The sequence below is a fragment of the Grammomys surdaster genome, unplaced genomic scaffold (assembly GCF_004785775.1).
Source record: "Grammomys surdaster isolate TR1022 unplaced genomic scaffold, NIH_TR_1.0 751, whole genome shotgun sequence".
Taxonomy (NCBI): Eukaryota; Metazoa; Chordata; class Mammalia; order Rodentia; family Muridae; genus Grammomys; species Grammomys surdaster.
In genome coordinates this window covers 101,727-121,191 of record NW_021605170.1, presented here as the reverse complement: position 1 = coordinate 121,191, position 19,465 = coordinate 101,727, and the positions used below count along the sequence as shown (strand labels likewise).

General features: G+C 41.2%; 2 protein-coding genes and 1 pseudogene across 2 annotated transcripts in view; 1 reads left to right on the top strand and 2 right to left on the bottom strand.

Annotated features, from left to right (window-relative positions):
- Rnf212 (ring finger protein 212) overlaps positions 1-9,049 on the bottom strand; it is a 45,587-nt gene extending 36,538 nt beyond the window's left edge. Inside the window, exons 1-2 of the mRNA XM_028782423.1 lie at positions 8,905-9,049; positions 4,541-4,602 (exon numbers count right to left, since the gene is read on the bottom strand). Of these exons, the coding sequence (XP_028638256.1) occupies positions 4,541-4,602; positions 8,905-9,010 (168 nt within the window). The 5' untranslated portion in view covers positions 9,011-9,049. The remainder of the gene's footprint in view (positions 1-4,540; positions 4,603-8,904) is intronic.
- Positions 9,050-11,244: 2,195 nt separating this feature from the next.
- On the bottom strand, positions 11,245-13,557 carry LOC114633765 (transmembrane emp24 domain-containing protein 11). Its single transcript, XM_028782396.1, has 4 exons — positions 13,543-13,557; positions 13,116-13,241; positions 12,230-12,376; positions 11,245-11,457 (listed from the first exon to the last, which is right to left on the bottom strand). The coding sequence occupies exons 1-4, from the start codon at positions 13,555-13,557 to the stop codon at positions 11,308-11,310; spliced, it is 438 nt and encodes a 145-aa protein (XP_028638229.1). The 3' UTR covers positions 11,245-11,307.
- Positions 13,558-14,322: 765 nt separating this feature from the next.
- Positions 14,323-15,433, top strand: LOC114633761 (annotated as a pseudogene).
- The last annotated feature ends 4,032 nt before the right edge of the window (positions 15,434-19,465 follow it).

The window sequence follows — 19,465 nt, the reverse complement described above, 5'->3', positions numbered from 1 at the left end:
CAGCCATGGTTCTGTCTCTTCTGGAGTTCTGCAAGGTGAAGGAGCACAAGGAATTTGCCTTACTCTGGTCTTTATCATTACAGACATGACTATATTACCTGGAGTCGAAAAGCCAGAGATTTTCCAATATCATTAAGCATCTATCTCCTTAGAGTTAGTCGTTCCTTTCTACTTCTGTTTGAAAGCCACTTACACTTCACTTGAACTCATTATTCCTTGTGGTCCCGCAGGGAGGCAAATTTCAAATAACACATCTTTCTGCTTTGATCTGAGGTCACCAGAGGATTCCCTTCTAGAGGCTTAGTTCCGCACCCCCTCACCCCCAACTAGCATCTTGCAAGCATCTAATACTGCACTGGTATTGTATTTCATGTGTGAACTAGTAATGGTCCATTTTAATGACAAACAAATCAAACACACACACACACACACACACACACACAGTATCCAGGGGTACCTCTTGAAAAGTCTGGGATATTGCTGGTCTGTGAAAATCTGCTTATATTATAGACTTGAAGAGACAGACTAAACTAGAGACCATTGGAGGGTACTTCCCTGAAGCCTGCTTCCTAGTCTTAAGTGTAGGAACAATACACACTGAGGGCATCACAGAGGCCTTCCTACTGCAGTTCTTGCATTTGTTGAGCATAGGTACACATGTTCAATCACGGGTAGAATTGCTTGGTCTCCAGTGTATGCTCAAAAAGGAATTCTGGTGGTTGAGTGAAAAGCAGTCTGAAGTGAGAACAACAGAGGTGACAATTACAGACAGCTAACCTGAATGCTGTGGGTGAGAGACTGAAAAAAATATCTGAAAAAAATATTTCAGGTAAAAGTAACAGAAAACCAGGCACACGATGGAATTATCTTGTTACAGAAGTAGCACCAGGTCATAGTTGCTGATCAGGAGATCAGGAGGTCCCAGAGGTATAGCCATAAGAGCCCTTTGACTTTTCCGTAAACAGTGAGACTTATAAAGGTGAGATATCTCCTAGACACAAGTAGATCCCCTGGCTACAGAATGGAAAGCAGGAAGGATTAGCACCTGTGGTGGCATATATATATAGCTATGAGCAAGCACATGGGTTCACCAGAGACTGCTGAAGGAGGAGTCCACATTTATGGCTTAGGATGTGATGTGGAAGAAAAAGCAGAAGGAACCCCTCACTGGTTTTTGCAGTTTCACTGGTTCATTTGCTTGTTCTCTCATACATAGAACACAGAAGATATGCTTTTTACAAACACCCACAGAACAGTCATAATTACCATGTATTAAAACATAATGAAAGGGGCTGAAGAGATGGTTTGGTGGTTAAGAGCACTGGGTGATCTTCCAGAGGACCCAGGTTCAATTCCTGGTACCTCTATTGTGGTTTAAATCCTTTATAATTCCAGTTCTAAGAGATCTGAGACCATCTTCTGGCCTCTGTGGGCCCCAGGCACATATGTGGTGCACAGACATATATGTAAGTCCAACAGCCATAAAATAAAAAAATACACATAAAATAAAAAAAATCAATAAAAAAATAAACCACAATGAAAATCCTGATTAACTTTAAAAATACCCCAACACCAAAGACTCTGGTCACAGTGCTATAACATAAAATTTAAGCATAAAGATAATGGAGGAGCTAAAGTCTAATCATTTAGAAATCAAAAATATTCCTATCTTCCTTCCTTCACCTCTTCTCCCTGTCACTTCCTTTATTTCACTGTAGTTCAAGCTGATTTTGATCCCACAGCAAACTTCCTGCCTCAGCCCAAGTATTGATAGCATGCCCAACTCTAAAATGATTCTTTGAAACAATTTTTGAGTTAAAACAGAAATAAGGAAAGTCTAGGAAAGGTAGGATTAACTGCTTTTTAAAGTATTTTTTTTTAAAAGATGAAATGCTCTGGAGGCAGAAGCAGGCAGATATCTGAGCTCAAGGCCAGCCTATTCTACCCAGAGAGATTCTGTCTCAAACACACAAATGTAACAAGGGCACATCACATTAAGAATCACGAATATTTGATATGAGTGACATCCAAGAAGATCCACTTTAATTCTATTTATAAAATATCTCAGGTTAACTTATTCTTTGGTATAAACTTTCCAATGATTCCAGGAAAGCAGTCTTCAAGACATTAAAGAGTATAGTGCACAGAAGGAACAAACAGCTTAAATACATTTACTAATGCCCTAGTCAGGATTACTACTGCTATGATGAAACACCATGACCAAAAAGCAATTTGGGGAGAAAAGGGGTTATTCTGCTTACACTTCCAGGTAACAGTCCATCACTGAGGGAAGTTAGGGCAGGAACTCAAATAGGCGGGAATCTGGAGCCAGGAACTGATGTAGAGGTCATGGAGGAATGCTGCTTACTGAAATGCTTATAATGGCTTGCTCAGCCTGCTTTCTTATAGAATCCAGGACCACTAGCCCAGGAGCTGTGCCCTCCTCATCAATTGCGAATTAAGAAAATGCATGACAGGTCTTCCCACAGCCTGAATATTTTCTCAATTTTGGTTCCCTTCTCTCCAAAGACTCTAACTTGTGTCAAGTTGATATAAAGCTAGCTAGCCAGCACACTTAAGAAACAAGAAATGAATGGCCTAAAGATTCAACCTAGGAAGCTAGAGAAGGGTTAGAGGTTCTCTTTCCAGCCTGACCCTGACTTTCTGGCAGGGAAGGGGTGGTGCAGAGGTATGTAAATAGCAGGATATGACATTTAGTAAACAGTATGTAAGCAGTAGAATATGAAACTGATGTGGCTGGAGAAAAAAAAAACGGTACTCTCTATTAAAATTTTAAATTGTTAAATATTTTCCCTTATTTTTCTACCTTTAGGAATTCATGCCTATAGAAACTCTTGCAATTGTGGACAGAAATTGGTAAAAATAATGAGTGTCAGGAAAACAAACAAATAAATGAACAAACATACAAATAAACAAAAAACAGAAAAAAAACCCTCCACAGGCTCTTTAAAAGAAAACAGTAAGAGTCCTCAAGCTCTATACTGTCTGCCTGTGGGTCTCTACATCCACCTGAGTCAGCTGCTGGGTGGAGCCTCTCAGAGGACAGTCATGCTAGGCTCCTGTCTGCAAGCATAACAGAGTATCATTAATAGTCTCAGGGATTGGTGTTTGTCCATGGGATGGGTTTCAGTTGGGAGAAGGATTGTGAGCCCTGAAGGAGATAGGAACTACACAGGAAGATAGTCAGTCAACTAACATAGACCCTTGGGGCTCTCAGGATCAAACTACCAACCAAAGAACATATAAAGGGTGGACCCAGGCTTCCTCCTCCAACACACACACATATGTAGCAGATGTTCGACTTGGTCTTCACGTGGGTCCCAAACAACTGGAGTGAGAGAGACTATCCCAAAAGCTGTTTCCTGTCTGTGGGATATGCTCTTCTAGCTGGGCTTCCCTGTCTGGCCTCAGTGGGAGAGGATGTGCCTAGCCCTGCAGAGACTTGATGTGCCAGGATGGGGGGATACTCATGTGGAGGGCCTTTACCTTCTTAGAGGAGAAGGAGATGGAGAGATGGGTGGAAGGGTTTTGGGAGGAGGTGATGGGGGAAAGGGGCAGTGGGCATGGTGTAAAGTGTATAAAAACAACAAAAGCAAAAAATAGAAAGATACTATGCAGTCATGTAAAAATATATACCACAAACATGGTATTATTTGGAAAAAAATCTGTAAAAAGAAAATAAAAGACATAAGAAACACAAACAATGTGCCAACTCCTAGATGTTGTCATCTTTGGAACAGGATCTGGGAATTGACACATTATCTGTTATGACTTTCTATGTTGTCTGAGTTGTTGGGTACCTATTGTATTTTTTTATATAAAAATTGTGATTTTAAAAACAGAAATTCAAATCTGTATCTGGAAAACAGGCATAGAAGAGACAAATCACTTGATAAGAAGTTTATACCAAGGAATGAATTAATCTGACATTTTATAGATAGAACTAAAGGCACTGGTTTAAGCCCATGGAGCAAATAACTGACTTATGAACAACCTTCTTAATTATTCACTATGACTTTTATGAAAAACCAAATTTGACTGACTAGGAAGTCAGTGTTGTACTAAGTAAATCTAACCTATTTTCATTTCTAAAAACATAGCACAATCCAATAAACTGTGCATAAGGCCAACCTATGGCTGAGAAGGAAAGTATAATGAGGGTTTAAATGCAAAATCCTGATTGGTATGGAGGCTCATGCCTGTAATGTCAGCATTCAGTAGGCTAAAGCAGAAGGATATTGTATTTATGGACATCCTGGATAACACAATGACAAATACATTTTGCTTAGCAAAACTAAAGAACAACAAAAAACTACAAACAGTAATCAACCAAAACCAAGCAACAATAAAACCGAATCACAGAACAGCAAAACCAAATCCTCTTATGCTTTATTATTCACAAGTGTTAATCTAGCAAAAATGAATGAAAATTTTAGATACTAGTTACTAGGAATTTAAACCAAAATTAAAAGGAAACACTATTATGATGAATATTCAAATTCTAGAGATTTCAACTTACATGCTTTGAGAGTAAAACTGTACGACAGGGAACTTCACAGATCATACATTCATTCTTTTTACCTATCAGAGAGAAGCAAACATTTAACTACATTATACTGACCAGTGTTGTGAAATATATATGAAGAAAGACTTTGTGTTACAATGCAGGATTACAAAGTATCTAAATATTTTCATGTTCTTAACAATGAAGCTGTGGATTCATGAAATAATTTATCCAATAATTTATTTTCTTGCTTTGTAAATGTGCCCCCCAAACAGCAATCCACAAATGTCAACAATACTTAGATTTTTACAATGGAATTCTTTCTTTCTCTCCCCACATTCAGTGCATCCAGGTATGAGTGTGTGTGCATGTATTCTTCATGCAAGGACTCACATACACTGTGTTCTACTATTAAATGTTAGCACCAGCCCTTAAAAAAACTTCTTTTTGTGGCTGGGCATGGCGGTACACACCTTTAATCCCAGCACTTGGGAGGCAAAGGCAGAAGGAGCTCTTTGAGATCCTGGTCTACCCAGTGAGCTTCAGAACAGCCAAGACTACATAGATATTTTGTCTCAAAAAAGAAAAAAAAAACAACAAAAACTTTCTGAGACAGGGGCTTGCTTAATTGCTCAGGAGGGCTTTGAACTTTGAATCCTCTTGTTTCTGCCTCTCAACTAGAACAAAGCACACACCACCATAGGTTTTTGTGACATGCTAATTTAAAAACTTTTAACAATTTAAAATGAAAATAACTCTTTCAAGCCTCTACAATACCATTCAAGGTCACCTTTACATCATCATTGGGTTCCTGTTACCTAGAGACAGTCTCAGCTTAAGCATGAAAGGTTTATAAACCTGTCTACCTGCTAGCATATAACTAATTTACCTGCTCCCACTCTAGTATTTTGCTGAAAATCGAGACAGATTCTGTCCATATTTCGATATCGTTCTCCCCATGAAACTGATCACCATCTTGGCTGGAATCTTTGAACTCATTGGCTGAGTCTCATCACTTGCTATCCCATCACTCTTGTGGACCATGTCTTGGGGCCCTTATTAGCATTTCTGTTGCTATCAAGCCCTGGACCTTCTTAGTACCCTATGTAAAAATGCAGAACCATCACAGGATTTCTTACAATTAAACCTCCTAACACACACACACACACACACACACACACACACACCCCATACACCAGGGACTGTCGAAGGTGAGCAAATGCAAGTATGTCAAGGTCAGAGAGCAACTTCCAAGAGTCAGCTTCTATAGTAGGTTCTGGAGATTGAACTGAGATCATCAGGCTCAGCAGCAAGGATTGTTAACTGCTGACACATCTTTTCCAGTCTCTTCTTTCTTCTTATAAAGGCATTGAAATACCCCTCCCCACTGCATGTTCCTATGCTACCTTTCTTATTCCATGTTGTTCTATTGTACTATATCTTAAATAGGAGCTGCACAGTAAAAGATTACAGAACAGATTCATTAAAACATAAGTATTAGCCGGAAATTGGGTGTTTGTGTGGGGTGGCATACCACTTTAATCCCAGCACTTCTGAGGCAGAGGCAGGCGGATCTCTAATGAATTTGAGGCCACCCTGGTGTTCTACAAAACAAGTTTCAGGATAGCCAGAGCTACTACAGAGAACCCTTCTCTCAACCAAACAAAACAAAACCAAAAAAACAAAGCAAAACAAAGCAACCCCACCCCCCAAAACAACCAAACCAAACAAAAAATAAACTATAAGCATTGTACTGGGGAAGACTGAGACAGGGCGGAAAGGAAACCCCTTGTAGTTCACTGCCAAAATGGCTCCTAATTTAATATATACCTGTTTACAAGTCAACTAAAAACAAATACTGCACTGAAAGAGAGGATTTGAATGAGCAATCAGCCAAAAAAAGGTCTTTTAGTAAGGAATGAAATAACTTATGGCATAGTAACCCAAGGATATTTACAACCTTAGAAATAAAAAAAGATTATTATTGTATGTGTGTGTTTATTTGTGTTTTTGTTGTTCTGTTTTTTTTTTTTGAGACATGGTTTTTCTGTGTAGCCCTGGCTGTCCTGGAACTCAATCTGTAAAACAGTATGGCCTAGAACTCAGAGATCTACTTGTGTATGGGTCCAAAGAGCTGGGATTAAAGGCATGCTCCATTACTGCCTGGCTAGAACAGACTAATTTTAACAATGAAGGCAGTCTGTGCCCTAGTAAGCAATAAAAACAATTTACTAAATAGTATATATACTATGCCATTTTTTGTTTTTAAAATCTGCACTACCATAAGCAAGCAAACTGGTGTTGCTTTGGTAAAGACACTTGCTACTAAGTGTGGTGACATGAGTTCGATCCATATAACCCATGTGGTGGAGGGAGAGAAACAACTCCTACAGACAGTCCTTTGACATCCCCCCCACAGTGTGTGTGTGTGTGTGTGTGTGTGTGTGTGTGTGTGTGTGAAATTTCCATCAGGGCTTAAAGAGACAACTCAGCAGTTAAGAAGGAGTTGTTCTTTTAGAGGACCTAAGTTCAATTCCCAGGATCCATATGGTAGCTCACAATCTTCTGTATTTCTAGTCCTAGAAGAGTCAATGACCTTGCAGATACCTGGGACAAACATGGGGCACAAACATACATGCAGGAAAAACACCCATACATATAAAAATAAGTAAAAATTTAAGAAATTTCTATTATCTGAAAAAGTCTGGAAACACATACCTGAGTTTAACAAGACTGTGTGAACATGGATCATGAGAGTTAGCTAAGTTAAGATTCTGTCTAGAACTCTCTATCCTTTTCCTCCAACTTATTTTGTGTGTCTCTGGGGTTGATATACTTTCAACATGCAGTACCTGTGATTTTGGAAGAATAACTTCAGGGTACTGGAAACTATGTTGGCTTCATGATTCAAGGGCCCAAAACACCTGGATGTGTACCACCCAAGGCCTTAAACTAGTCACACACATCAGTGTTGGGGTTTTGCAATTTGCAAAATCATGAAGGTGTATATCTTTACTGTTCTAGCTTTAGGTTATTTTAAGTCATTGGGAACTTCTCCCACTGACCCAGTAGATATTTTCAAACACTGATTCTTTGAACTTAGGGGAAAATCTAGGTCATCAAGACTTCTACTTCCTTCTTTAGCCAACATCGTTCTTCTGTCTACTTATCACCTATAAAATACATTTCCCAAGGTGGCAGTATTTTCCAATTGCCTAATTATTTGGCATTTACTTACATCTTACTGACTCACCATTAACATTCCTGATTCCTTTTAATTCCAGAGCCCCACTCAGGACTACCTCCTTTTTCCTCCCTAGACAGCTCCCACATGAAAAAGTCTAAGGTAGCAATTCTCAACATGTGGGTAGTGACCCATCTGGGGATTACCTAAGACCATATGAAAACACAGATATGTGCACTATGATCCATAACAGGACTCTAACTCTGAAGTAGCAATAAAAATAATTTTATGGTTGGGAATCACAACATGAGGAACTGTATTAAAGGGCTGAAGCATTAGGAAGATTGAGAATCACTGGTCTAAAATAAGCTTATCAAGCTTACCCTGGCTGTTCTCTGTCCAGCATCCACCAGCAAAAGAGGGCTCCTTGCTTCCTTGAATTAAGCCTATCTACCCAGTCTTTCCCAAACCCATCATTTCTCCAGATCCCAGGGCTACATCTTGTTCCCATTGCTTCTCACAAGCCCCACTACACAGCTTCTGAATTTCTCTCACTCCAGATTACTTTTTACACCAGGCTTCCTCTTAGAGTATACACACCAGAAACCCAGACACTCTACCCCGGGTTGCACATGTGTACCTGTGCTCAACAAATACATAGCCAGAGTTTTCACAGTAGCAGCATTTGCCCCTTACAAATCTGGAAACCATTTACGTTAGTTCAACTAATGAATGAATAAGTTGGAGTGTGATCACACAGCAGAGTTCCATATGTATGTGGCACCTACCTGTACAAAGCTCACACTAAATACTGTGTGTGAATTCCTAGAGAATTACGATAAGGCTGAGCAACAAAATGAAACCGAAGTCTACAAGAATTTTCTGAGGGCTGGTGGTGTACCTGTCCATTTACCCGCCAAGTTAAATAGATCAGTCACTTCCCACTGCTTCTGTACCCATGTTCCCCTCTTTCTGTCTCCCCCTCCCCCGAAGCTTTACTCCAACAACAAAAATATTCACATCTGGTTAACTGACTGCTGCAAACTAGCTTCCACTAGATGCCAAGTACGCAGAGGGCTTTCTAGAGTTCCAGCTTCGTCTTCCCGCAGGGTCCCACCCACGGGAGGGAACCCACGCACTGAGCCCCGGCCGGCGAGCCTCCCTGGCCCATTTCGCTCGCCCGGCCCACGCAGACCTTTAAGGCAGGAGTCGCAGTACACGTGCCCGCAGCTGGTCAGGCTGAAGGATGACTTCCTGTGCGGCGGCTGGAAACAGCGATTACAGAACACCCAGCTGGCCATGACCGAGGACCCACGTGAGACTCGCGCGAGGCCAGTGAGGGCACTGAGGTAGGAACACACTTCTCACTGCCGGCGCTGCCTAGAAAGGCAGCTTTGCGCCTGCGCTCGTTCCAGCGCATGCGTACAAGGCCGTGGCTTCCCGCCTAAACCGACAGAACCAACGCTGGAGGAAGCCAGGGCCAAAAAAAAAAAAAAAATACTGAGGCAAAGAAAGGCTGTCTTCTTGGTGGCAGAGGAAAGCTTGGCGATGTGTGGGGCAGGGATAGTGGCTTCTTGCCCACCATGAAAAAGTTTGTTGCAAAAGCAGCTGGTGAAACTGGGCTGGGGTAGGGGACATTGAGGGTGTTTGGGTGGATCAGGCCTCAGGGTAGAGATAGGCCCAGGGACATTTGTATATACCATAATGGAGAGGAGAGAAAACTGGGGAACCATTGAAACCTAGATTCTAGCAGGGTTGGAGGAAGGGACTACCAGGAGGGTGAGGGTGGGCTGGGGTTATAGAGCAGGCTGAGGTGGGGGCTAGAATTACCCAGTAAACAATGAATGGTTGGGAGGGATTGCATGTGGACATCGGACAGAAGTGCAACAGGGAAGGACAGAGATCCCTGGTTTCGACTATGTTCACAAGAAAGAGTTTAATTTAGGAAAGATCATTCCCCCTTTAAAACAACAGATAGTAGAAGGGGCTAAGTTCTGGTGATATTAAAATTATTTCAAAATTAAAATTTAAAATCACTTTTAATAGTTGTTTTTTTACATAATTCTGAATCTCTTTCCTCCCCACTTCATAAGTGTGCGTGGATTGGTAGAGGCTGTGTGAGAAAATTCCTGGGCTATTTACTTGTATGAGAAAAGTTTACTGTCTTTCAAGGAATTAGGAAAAAGTAAAGATTCAGGTGACTGATTCTTAGTGAAATAATTTGGGGAAAAGATGTGTTTGATCTGTGCAGTACTGCAGTTGTGAGTTTCATCAGGCCCTTAAAAAGTTACTGGTCCAAATAATGCTGTGAGTATAACATAGAATTCGTGTTTACAAAGTTAGCATGAATAATAAGATATAAGATATCTATTTTGTATTGAGTGTCCATTAAAATTAACATAGTTTTGCTTCTTTGTGTTGTACTGTCATGTTTATGAGAAAGGATCTCTGAAGTGGCCTGTGTGGGAATGGCCTCCATCAGCTCACATATTTGAACGCTTAGACACTAGGGATTTGAATGCTTAGTCAATAGGGAATGCCACTATTAGGATTATAAAGATTAGGAAGTGTGGTTTTGTTGGAGAAAGTGTGACACTAGGGATGAGCTTTGAGGTTTGAAAAGCCCATGTCAGATCCAGTCCCCCACTCCCGCCCCACCTGTGGATCAGGATATAACTCTCAGGTACCGCTCCATCACCTGCCTGCATGCCACCATGCTCCCCAACATGATGGTAATAGACCTGTGCAACTGTACACAAACTTCCAATTAAATGTGTTCTTTTGTAAGAGTTGCCTTGGTCATGGTTTCTCTTCATATCAATAGAACGGTGACTAAGACAGTCTGCTTTCAGTCTGGTCTCTACTTGGGGCCTCTAAGGATCCTCCTGCTTCAGCCTCCTTGGGAGTAGCAGTAGAGGCCCATGCCACATGGTCTGCCTGGTAGTATTTTGATAATACATTAAATATATGCCATAAGGTGAGAAAGGGAAACTTACTCTGTAGACTCAGTGGGCCTCGAACTCAGAGATCCACCTGTCTCTGCTTCCTAAGCGATGGGATTAAAGGTGTCGCCAGCACCACCACCACCACCACCTGGCTCCTCAGGGTTAAAATTGTATCCTTTTGTAAGATCCTTTTTAAAAAAAAAAAAAATAAAGGCAGGTTTATTGGGAAGCTGTTCGCTGGCCTAAAGGACTGAGGCCAGGGATGTTGTCATAGGGATAAGGGGGTGAGGGGAAGAGTAAAAAAGAAAGAGCCCGCTTGCAGAGAGGAGAGAGGAAAGAGAGAGAGAGAGAGAGAGAGAGAGAGAGAGAGAGAGAGAGAATGAATGAGAATGTAAAATCCTTTTTAAATGTGTGACCAGATAACTTTCATCTGTAGCTCATTGGTTGTTGGTGATTTATATCAAGTTTAAATTAAAATGATGTGCTTATTTTTACCACATTCAGAAGCTACATTATTAAAGTAACAATTTTTTTAAAAACCAGGAATCCCATTCAATATCTAATATGTTTTAAATCAGAAAACACATTTATGCATGTATTTTGTTTTATTAACTCAAACATTGTACAAATTATTTGCTTTCACGTAAAGTATTTTAAACAAGCTTCTTTGCTATGAAGAAATCTTTAAGGTGCTTCATTTGAAAAATTCCAACTGAGATAAAGATTAATATTTGTGCAAAAGCCCACCATAAAACATTTCTATTGGTATCTTCACTGGTTATACGGAAATTTTCCTCACGGTCCTATTCAGAAAAGAAATAAAAAGTTTTAGTTTGTTAAAGTACTTTGTGTGTGATTTTTGAGGTGAAGTTTCCTGAATGTGTTGGTTTTTAATTTTATCCATTTGATATAAAAAGTAGAATATCATTTTCTAAGATGTAATTATTATTTAGCCAACTGTAAGACAGCAATTTAACAAAATATATTCTTTTATGTTGGTGTCCATTGCAGGAATTTGATCTATTACTTTATACAGTTTTTACCATCAAAGAAAATGGGCTGTATACCACACACTTGCCTTATTGAATTACCACACCTCATCCTTATTTTTCAGATAAAGAGACTGAGACTTGGTTACAGCAAAGTAAGTGATTAGATTTGTGTCCATGTCTGGCCAGCATCCAGTGAGCACCATGACTCAGAAAACACTTGATGTCCTAAGATTAAAACTGAGATCCCAAATGTGCACATCCTTGGCTCTCTACGAGTGTGTGGAACTTGTCTGGAAGCATTCCTTTGCTTTGTAAGTTCACATCCTTTGTTACTGGATGAATGAACACTTGGCTAGTAACTTTGGATGAGGAAGCAAAGGAGCCTCAATTCCCTTTTCTAAAGGAACTCATGGGCCAGCAGAGTGAAGAAAGATTACTCTCTCCCCACTCCTTTCACACCCACATAGTTCTAGCTTAGAAAGACTGAGGGACAGGCAGTGTGTTTTTTTTTTCCTTGGTTCAAAATGTTGAGAAATGAATTTTTGACAAGAAGAGATAAACTAAGCTGAATAGACAGACCGACCCTTTGATAGTCTTGTTCTTTGAGTATTTGCTCCATTTGTTCAATTAGATGTTGAAGCTTGAAGGTTACTTCATTAACTTTGTCCTTTGCTTGAACAATAGCTGCATCGAGGTCATGTTCTCCAACTCGAATATCTAAGTGGATGCGCTGTACAAACAGTAAAAAGGAGGAAACAAACCTTTTCATGCTTGAAATAAATTAGCTGTAGTCTTTTCCTTCCCTTTCTCTTTTTGCTGTTGTCTTCTTGGTCTCTGTCACTCCTTTTCATGAGTGAGATGCTGCACCTTCTTGATTTTTTTTTTTTGCCCACACTATCACTCAATAGTCTTTCACTCAATATCACTCAATAGTCACAAAATTAATTGTATTTTAAAATAACAATTAATTTTGTGGCAACCCATTGACCTTAACATATATTTATACCTTCATGAACATCAAATTTATTGTCATGCAGTGCCTCTGGTGTTGAGAAATTTATTATTGCTCTAGGGAAGTTTCTCTTTATATCTAACTGAATTTTGTATTCTGTACAAATGCTTTTCAGCTGTTCTTAACACATTTGAAAATAGTGAATCACTCATGTACTGTGTAAGAGTTTTTGTTGTTATAATTCCATTATTAATTTGCCCTTCAGCCCTCACTTATTTTCAAGCCTGAGTAATCACAGCTCTTTTAACCTTTCCTCACAACAATTATCTTTCAAACCCTTTAATCAACTTTACGGTTCCCTTTGAACACCTTCCAATCTCTCCAGTCCCTCTTTGGTTATTGTACCAAGATCTGTACACATAACTTAAATAATTTCCCAGTCAGTCTGAGTGTAACCAATGCCATGGTTGAATAGTGATCTTGTGCTCAACAACAGGATACGTAGGCATATACTCACCAACTTACTCCCTCCAAATGACACAAACTGTGTAGAATTAGATTCTAAGCAAATGATGTGTTCACCAGATGAATGTGAAGTAAAATAGAATGTCCCGTGTGCACCATACAACTTGGATAATAATACCTAGGGTTGAGAATGTCAACAGTGTTTTATTCTCTATTTTCATCTTTATTTTTGATAGGTATATTAAAATTATACAGTCTTAAGGGAAAAACAAAATGGTTAATAAACATGAAAAATACTCAGCCTTACAAGTAACAAAAATTCAAGTTATAGCAAAACATCCCTTATTTATCCTGAGGTTGGTAATGATTTTAAAATTCTTGTGTGATATGGAGGAATAAATAGTCACCAAACAGTGTTGGAAGGACTGAGCAACTAAACTGTTTTGAGTAACAGTTTTTCAGTGTGTGTTAAAACTTACAAAATATATAATCATTGACTCAGCAACCCTACCTATAGAAGAGTATTTTATCAACATGTAAAAGTTAAAAAGTTACACAGAATATTTACTGTGCTTGTGATAGCAAGATTGTCACTTTGAAATAAGGAAAAGTCAACTAAGGAACAGTATGTAAAAGTAAAGGAAACTAAAAAACAGGTATCTATACTAAAGATGTCCATGCACTAATGTAGGGTGTATATGTACCTTACTATCTTAGGATGTCTTCAAACTCTTAATCTACCTACTTCTATCTCTGGAGTGTTGGGATTACAGATGCACTACCACATATGACTCTTTATACCAATTTATAGAAAAAATTTTATTGTATACTATTTTTATAAAAAGCATTGCTGTAAAAGTACCTCCCCAGCCCCTGCCTGTCTCCCCCGCCTCTGTATGTGTGTTTGTGATATCTATTATAACAAGAAAAATCTATAGACGAGTAAAGATGCCTGACTTTTTGGAAACTGTACAAGAGGAGAGTGAAGGTAATAAGTGTGTTAGGAGGGAAGAACCCACCAATTTAGGTCTTTGCAAATTGTCCTTAAGAGTTGACCAGAGATACTGTATTGGAAAAAGGAGAATCGGGAGAATGCGTCAGCAGTAGAACTGTCTTCTCTGAAATGTTAAAGGAAGTTCTCCAATAAGAATAATGATGAGGCTCTTCCTCCTCTCCCCCCCACCTCCACTACTATCCGAGGCCCGGAGAACTGCCAAGAGATCACTCTGTCAGCAAGCTGAGAGGAAAACTGAGGCAAGATGTCAGGCCGGAGTGGGAAGAAGAAAATGTCCAAGCTGTCCCGGTCAGCCAGGGCCGGTGTCATCTTTCCGGTAGGCGGTTGATGCACTACCTGAAAAAAGGAACCTTCAAGTTCCGGATCAGCGTGGGTGCTCCCGTCTACATGGCCGCGGTCGTTAAGTACCTGGCAGCGGAAATACTAGAGTTGGCTGGGAACGCTGCGAGGGATAACAAGAAGGCCCGGATAGCCCCCAGACACATCCTGCCGGCCGTTGCCAAGGATGAGGAGCTCAACCAGCTGCTGAAAGGAGTGACTATCGCCAGTGGGGGTGTCCTGCCGAGAATTCACCCCAACTGCTGGCCAAAAAGCGAGGGACCAAAGGCAAGTCAGATCCTCTCCCCGCCCCCAGAGAAAAGAGGAAGGAAGGCTGCATCAGGCAAGAAGGGGAGTAAGAAATCCAAGGCCACCAAGCCACGGAGTCCAAGAAGTACAAAGCGAAGGACAGCGATAAAGAAGGAACATCAAATTCCACCTCCGAAGATGGGCCAGGGGATGGCTTCACCATCCTGTCTTCGAAGAGCCTTGTTCTGGGGCAGAAGCTGTCCCTGACCCAGAGTGACAAAAGCCATATTGGCTCCATGAGGGTGGAGGGCATCGTCCACTCAACCACAGCTGAAATCGACCTCAAGGAAGAGATAAGTAAAGCCTTGGAAAAGGCTGGGGGAAAAGAGTTCTTGGAAACAGTAAAGTAGCTTCGCAAGTCCCAAGGCCCTTTGGAAGTTGCTGAAGCTGCCGTCAGCCAATCCAGTGGACTCGCAGCCAAGTTTGTCATCCATTGTCACATCCCCCATTGCGGCTCCAACAAATGTGAAGAACTGCTGGAAGAGACCATCAAAAACTGCCTGTCTGCAGCTGAGGACAAGAAGCTTAAATCCGTCGCCTTCCCACCGTTCCCCAGTGGCAGAAACTGCTTTCCCAAACAGATGGCCGCCCAGGTGACCCTCAAGGCCATCTCTGCCCACTTCGACGACTCGAGCTCATCCTCGCTGAAGAACGTGTACTTCCTGCTCTTCGACAGTGAGAGCATTGGCATCTATGTGCAGGAGATGGCCAAACTGGACACCAAGTAGCTCTCTCCAGCGGGGCAGGAGGCAGATCAATGTGACGTCACAAGAGCGGGGGTTTTAATTTTTAAAACGATTGCAGAAGGGTGACGGGGCATGGGAGCAGAGCAGGTGGCTGAGAGGGTGAGCGGAGGCAGCCGGAACAGGTCCTGCCTGCCTGGGGAAGGGGCCCAGTGCATTTTATATTCTCTTTACAAAGGGCATCTCTTCCACAATTAACCAGGTCTCCACCAGGGGTTTCTTTCCGTGTGTTTTTTTTCCTGTTGTTTTAGAATTTTTTTAAAAACAAACAAACATAAAAATAGACCTTGTTTAGATTTATAGCCTTGACTTTTATACACTCTCTCATACACACACAAAATCTGTTCAAAGTTCCTACATGTTTGGTTCCTCCTTTTTCCAAGTGAAAAGGACATGACTGTCTAACGTAGGTATACTGGCTGTCTCCTTCAGTGGAGAGAAGATGAGAAAAACATCATGGGGTGCTTTTCTGTTATAGGGTCCCCTCCCTGATGCCTAAAATATTTGTATCTACACCTAAAAGGGTTTTGCTTCGGGATTTTTGTTTGTTCATTTTTTTTTTAAAGAAAAAAGAAAAATGAGAAGAAAAAAAAAGAATAATGATGACATAGGCCAGAAGATGAAATCTGCATAAAAAACTGAGTATTTCATAAAAACTGAGAATGGATCAGTGGAGGCAAAATTAAAAATTTATTGTTCTTAATTTATTTAACCTAATAGTTTATCCAAATATTTGCAACAATTTACCTAATGATACTTTATGTACAAGCAAGAGTACATAAAACCAGGATAATAATTAGGAATTCTTAGCATAAGCATTTCCACATGATCTGTAAAGTAACAAATTAACTTTTGAAGTAGACTTATGTTTTTCTTGTTGGCAATTCTAGGAAAGCTTAGAAAAAATGAAAAAAGTTCTGTTATTGATAGGCTTCTAAAAGGAGAGGAAGGACTAAAGAGATGGCTTAGCTGTTAAGAGCACTTACGGCTGTTTTAGAGGGTCCAGATTCTGTTCCTAGCACCCATATAGTAGCTCACAACCATCTATAACTCCAGTTTCAAGGGATTTCATATCCTCTTCTTGCCTCCAAATGCATAAAGCACAGAAGCAGATAAAATACCCATGCACATTAATAAGCTAAAATCAAAAAAGAGAGGGGCAGACAACTGGCCAAAGAGCAGAGAATAAATGTGAGTGGAATGCTCAGCCACAAATGGGACGTCCCTTCCCCACAACACTCAGTGACCCTCAACCAAAGAATGGATAAAGAAAATGTGGTACATTACTAGGAAAAAAATGACAATATGGAATTTATAGCCAAATGGCAGCACTAGAAAATCATCCTGAGGGAGGCAACTCAGATGCACAAAGACAAACATGGTATGTAGTCACTTACAAGTGGATATTAGCTGGTAAGTAAAGGATAATCATACCACAATCCACAGACCCAGAGAGGGTAAGTAGCAAGGAGGGCTCAACATGGATCCCCTTGGGAAGGGGAAATAGAATATATTTTGCAGGTGGGCTTGGGGCAGGCGGGCATGGGAGTAGGAGGGATCAGGCGGGGGAGGAAAAGAGGGCTAGAGCCTAGTCTTATTGCATCGTGTTTTGCCATGGTTGGTTGTTATCCCTGAGAGCCATGCTGTTTTCTGAAGGGGAATAGAGTTGCAGTGAATCTGGGGGAGAGGAGAGGTGGTGGTGAGGACTGAGAGGAGTGGAGGGAGGGGAGCCTGCAGTTGGGATGTATTGTATGAGAGGAGAATAGGTAAAAAGAAAAAAGAAAAAAATACTACCCTTAAAATTCCCCAAACAAAAGCAAATGCCATCACTATCACCCCACTGCCCCAGGGGCCATCATGGAAGAGGAGGCGGAAGTCAGGAATGAAAATAGGAAAACAATGTTGTCTTGATATGGCAGAACTGTTTATTCATGAACTCACAGTAGCTATGGTTGCATACATATGATCAGCACAATATCAAGCCAATTGACATTCTAGCATGGAGTGGGGCTATTAATGGCTTTTGGGGGAGAGGCAGTTTTCTTTATTGATGTGGATAATCCTAAACCCATGAGTATGTGGGTAGTGCAAATTACATTCATTGGGTTATAAAAGGAAGAAGAAAGGAAAGGGAGAGGGGGAGGGAGTGATGGAGGGGGAGGAAGAGGGAGAAAGTGGAGGGAAAGAGAGAAGGAGAGAGAGAGAGAGAGGAAAAAAGAGGGAGAGGGAGAGGGAGAGGGAAAGAGGATATCTTTTATCACCTGGCAATAAAAAGCTTATGGCCAATGAGCTGAGGCAGGAAATAGGAGGTAGGAAATCCAGCTGGGATAGAGAGATTTCTGGGAAGTTGGGGCTCAAGAGAGATTCAAGGGAGATGCTGAGGAAGACATTAAGGAAGATGCAGGAGGGACTGAAGGAGAGGAGGCTAGAATAAAGGAGAGATTAGGAAAACATATATAAACTAGCATGTAGCTGAACTCAGGATAGAATCTGGGAGACTCACCCCAGGAACTATGACCAAATCTCTTAAGAAGCCCCTGCTGAGTAGGAAAACTGGTTCTTTCACCAGTACAGCCCTATAGACAAGCACTTTTCAAAGCAGTTTCCCAGTCAGGTGGGAGACTAAGAGAGAATAAGTGAGGCCCAAACAAAAGGGGTTTATGATACATGCTGGCTAGATACATGGTGGCAGCCTGAGGAGCCACCTTGCTTTGTGGATCCAAGAACACCTTCCTAGAGCAGGGGAGAAGTTGGGAGCTGGAGAGGTTACAGTACAAGGCTGAAACACCTCCTGGTGAAGGAAGAGACAGGCAGGGTGAATGAGGTCTGAGTTAAACAAAGAAGAGGGACTGAAAGAAGTTTTCTAGACACAGGTTTTATACATTTTATAATTAAGTCAGTGGATTCTAGATTTAAATGTAAAGTGTGAAGCTTTAAAACTCATAAGAGATAAGCTAAATTGGAGTTGACCTTGTGTTCTAGTTAGCATTGTCAATTTGACACAGCCCAGAGTCACCTTAAAAAGGAGTCTCAAGCCCTTCCGCCCCTGCCTGGTCCTTTGGGCTGGGGCAGACACAGAGTTGGTCTGCTCCTGTCCTGTGAGATACTGAATCCTGAGTCATCCTAGAGGAACCACTGCACTCAGAGCAGCCGGTAAGAACTCCATCTCACTCCCTAAGCCCCAGAGATACACCTGGGAGCCAGGGACATTCAGGACACAGCAGCTACCCAAACCCTGCCCCTCCAGAATTCCACTTCCCTTCCTCCCGAGCCTAGTCCTTTGGGCTGGGGCAGACCCAGAGTTGGTATGCTCCTGTGGAGATACTGAATCCTGAGTCATCCTAGAGGAACCACTGCACTCAGAGCAGCAGACACCAAGGTGGTTTGCACTTGGGAGACATCGTATCCAGAGCCATCCTAGAGGATCCACTGCACCCAAAGCAGAAGGATTTCCAGATCCAAGAGGTGTCCTGAGTCCCAGGAGTTCTTCCACCCAGGAGATTAGGATCATAAGACCACAGAGACATCTGGACTCTGAGGAGCTCTGCAACAAGCAAGATAACTGGAAATACAGACTCCAGTCTTACACAGTGAGGGAATAGAGTTAACCAGATGGCAAAAGGCAAGCTTAAGAACATAAGCAACAGAAACCAAAGTTTCTTGGCATCATCAGTACCCAGTTCTCCCAATATAGCAAGCCCTGAACACCCCATCACACCTGAAAAGCAGGATTCAGAATTAAAATCACTTCTCATGATGATGATAGAGGATTATAAGAAGGAATTAAGTAACTCCCTTAAAGAAATACAGGAGAGTACAAGTAAACAGGCAGAAGCCCTTAAAGAGGAATCACAGAAATTCCTTAAAGAAATGCAAGAAAACACAAAGAAGGAATTAAACAAAAACATTCAGGATCTGAAAATGGAAATAGAATAAAGAAAGCTCAAAGGGAGACAACCATGGAGATAGAAAACCTAAGAAAGAGATCAGGAGTCATAGACGCAAGCATCACCAACC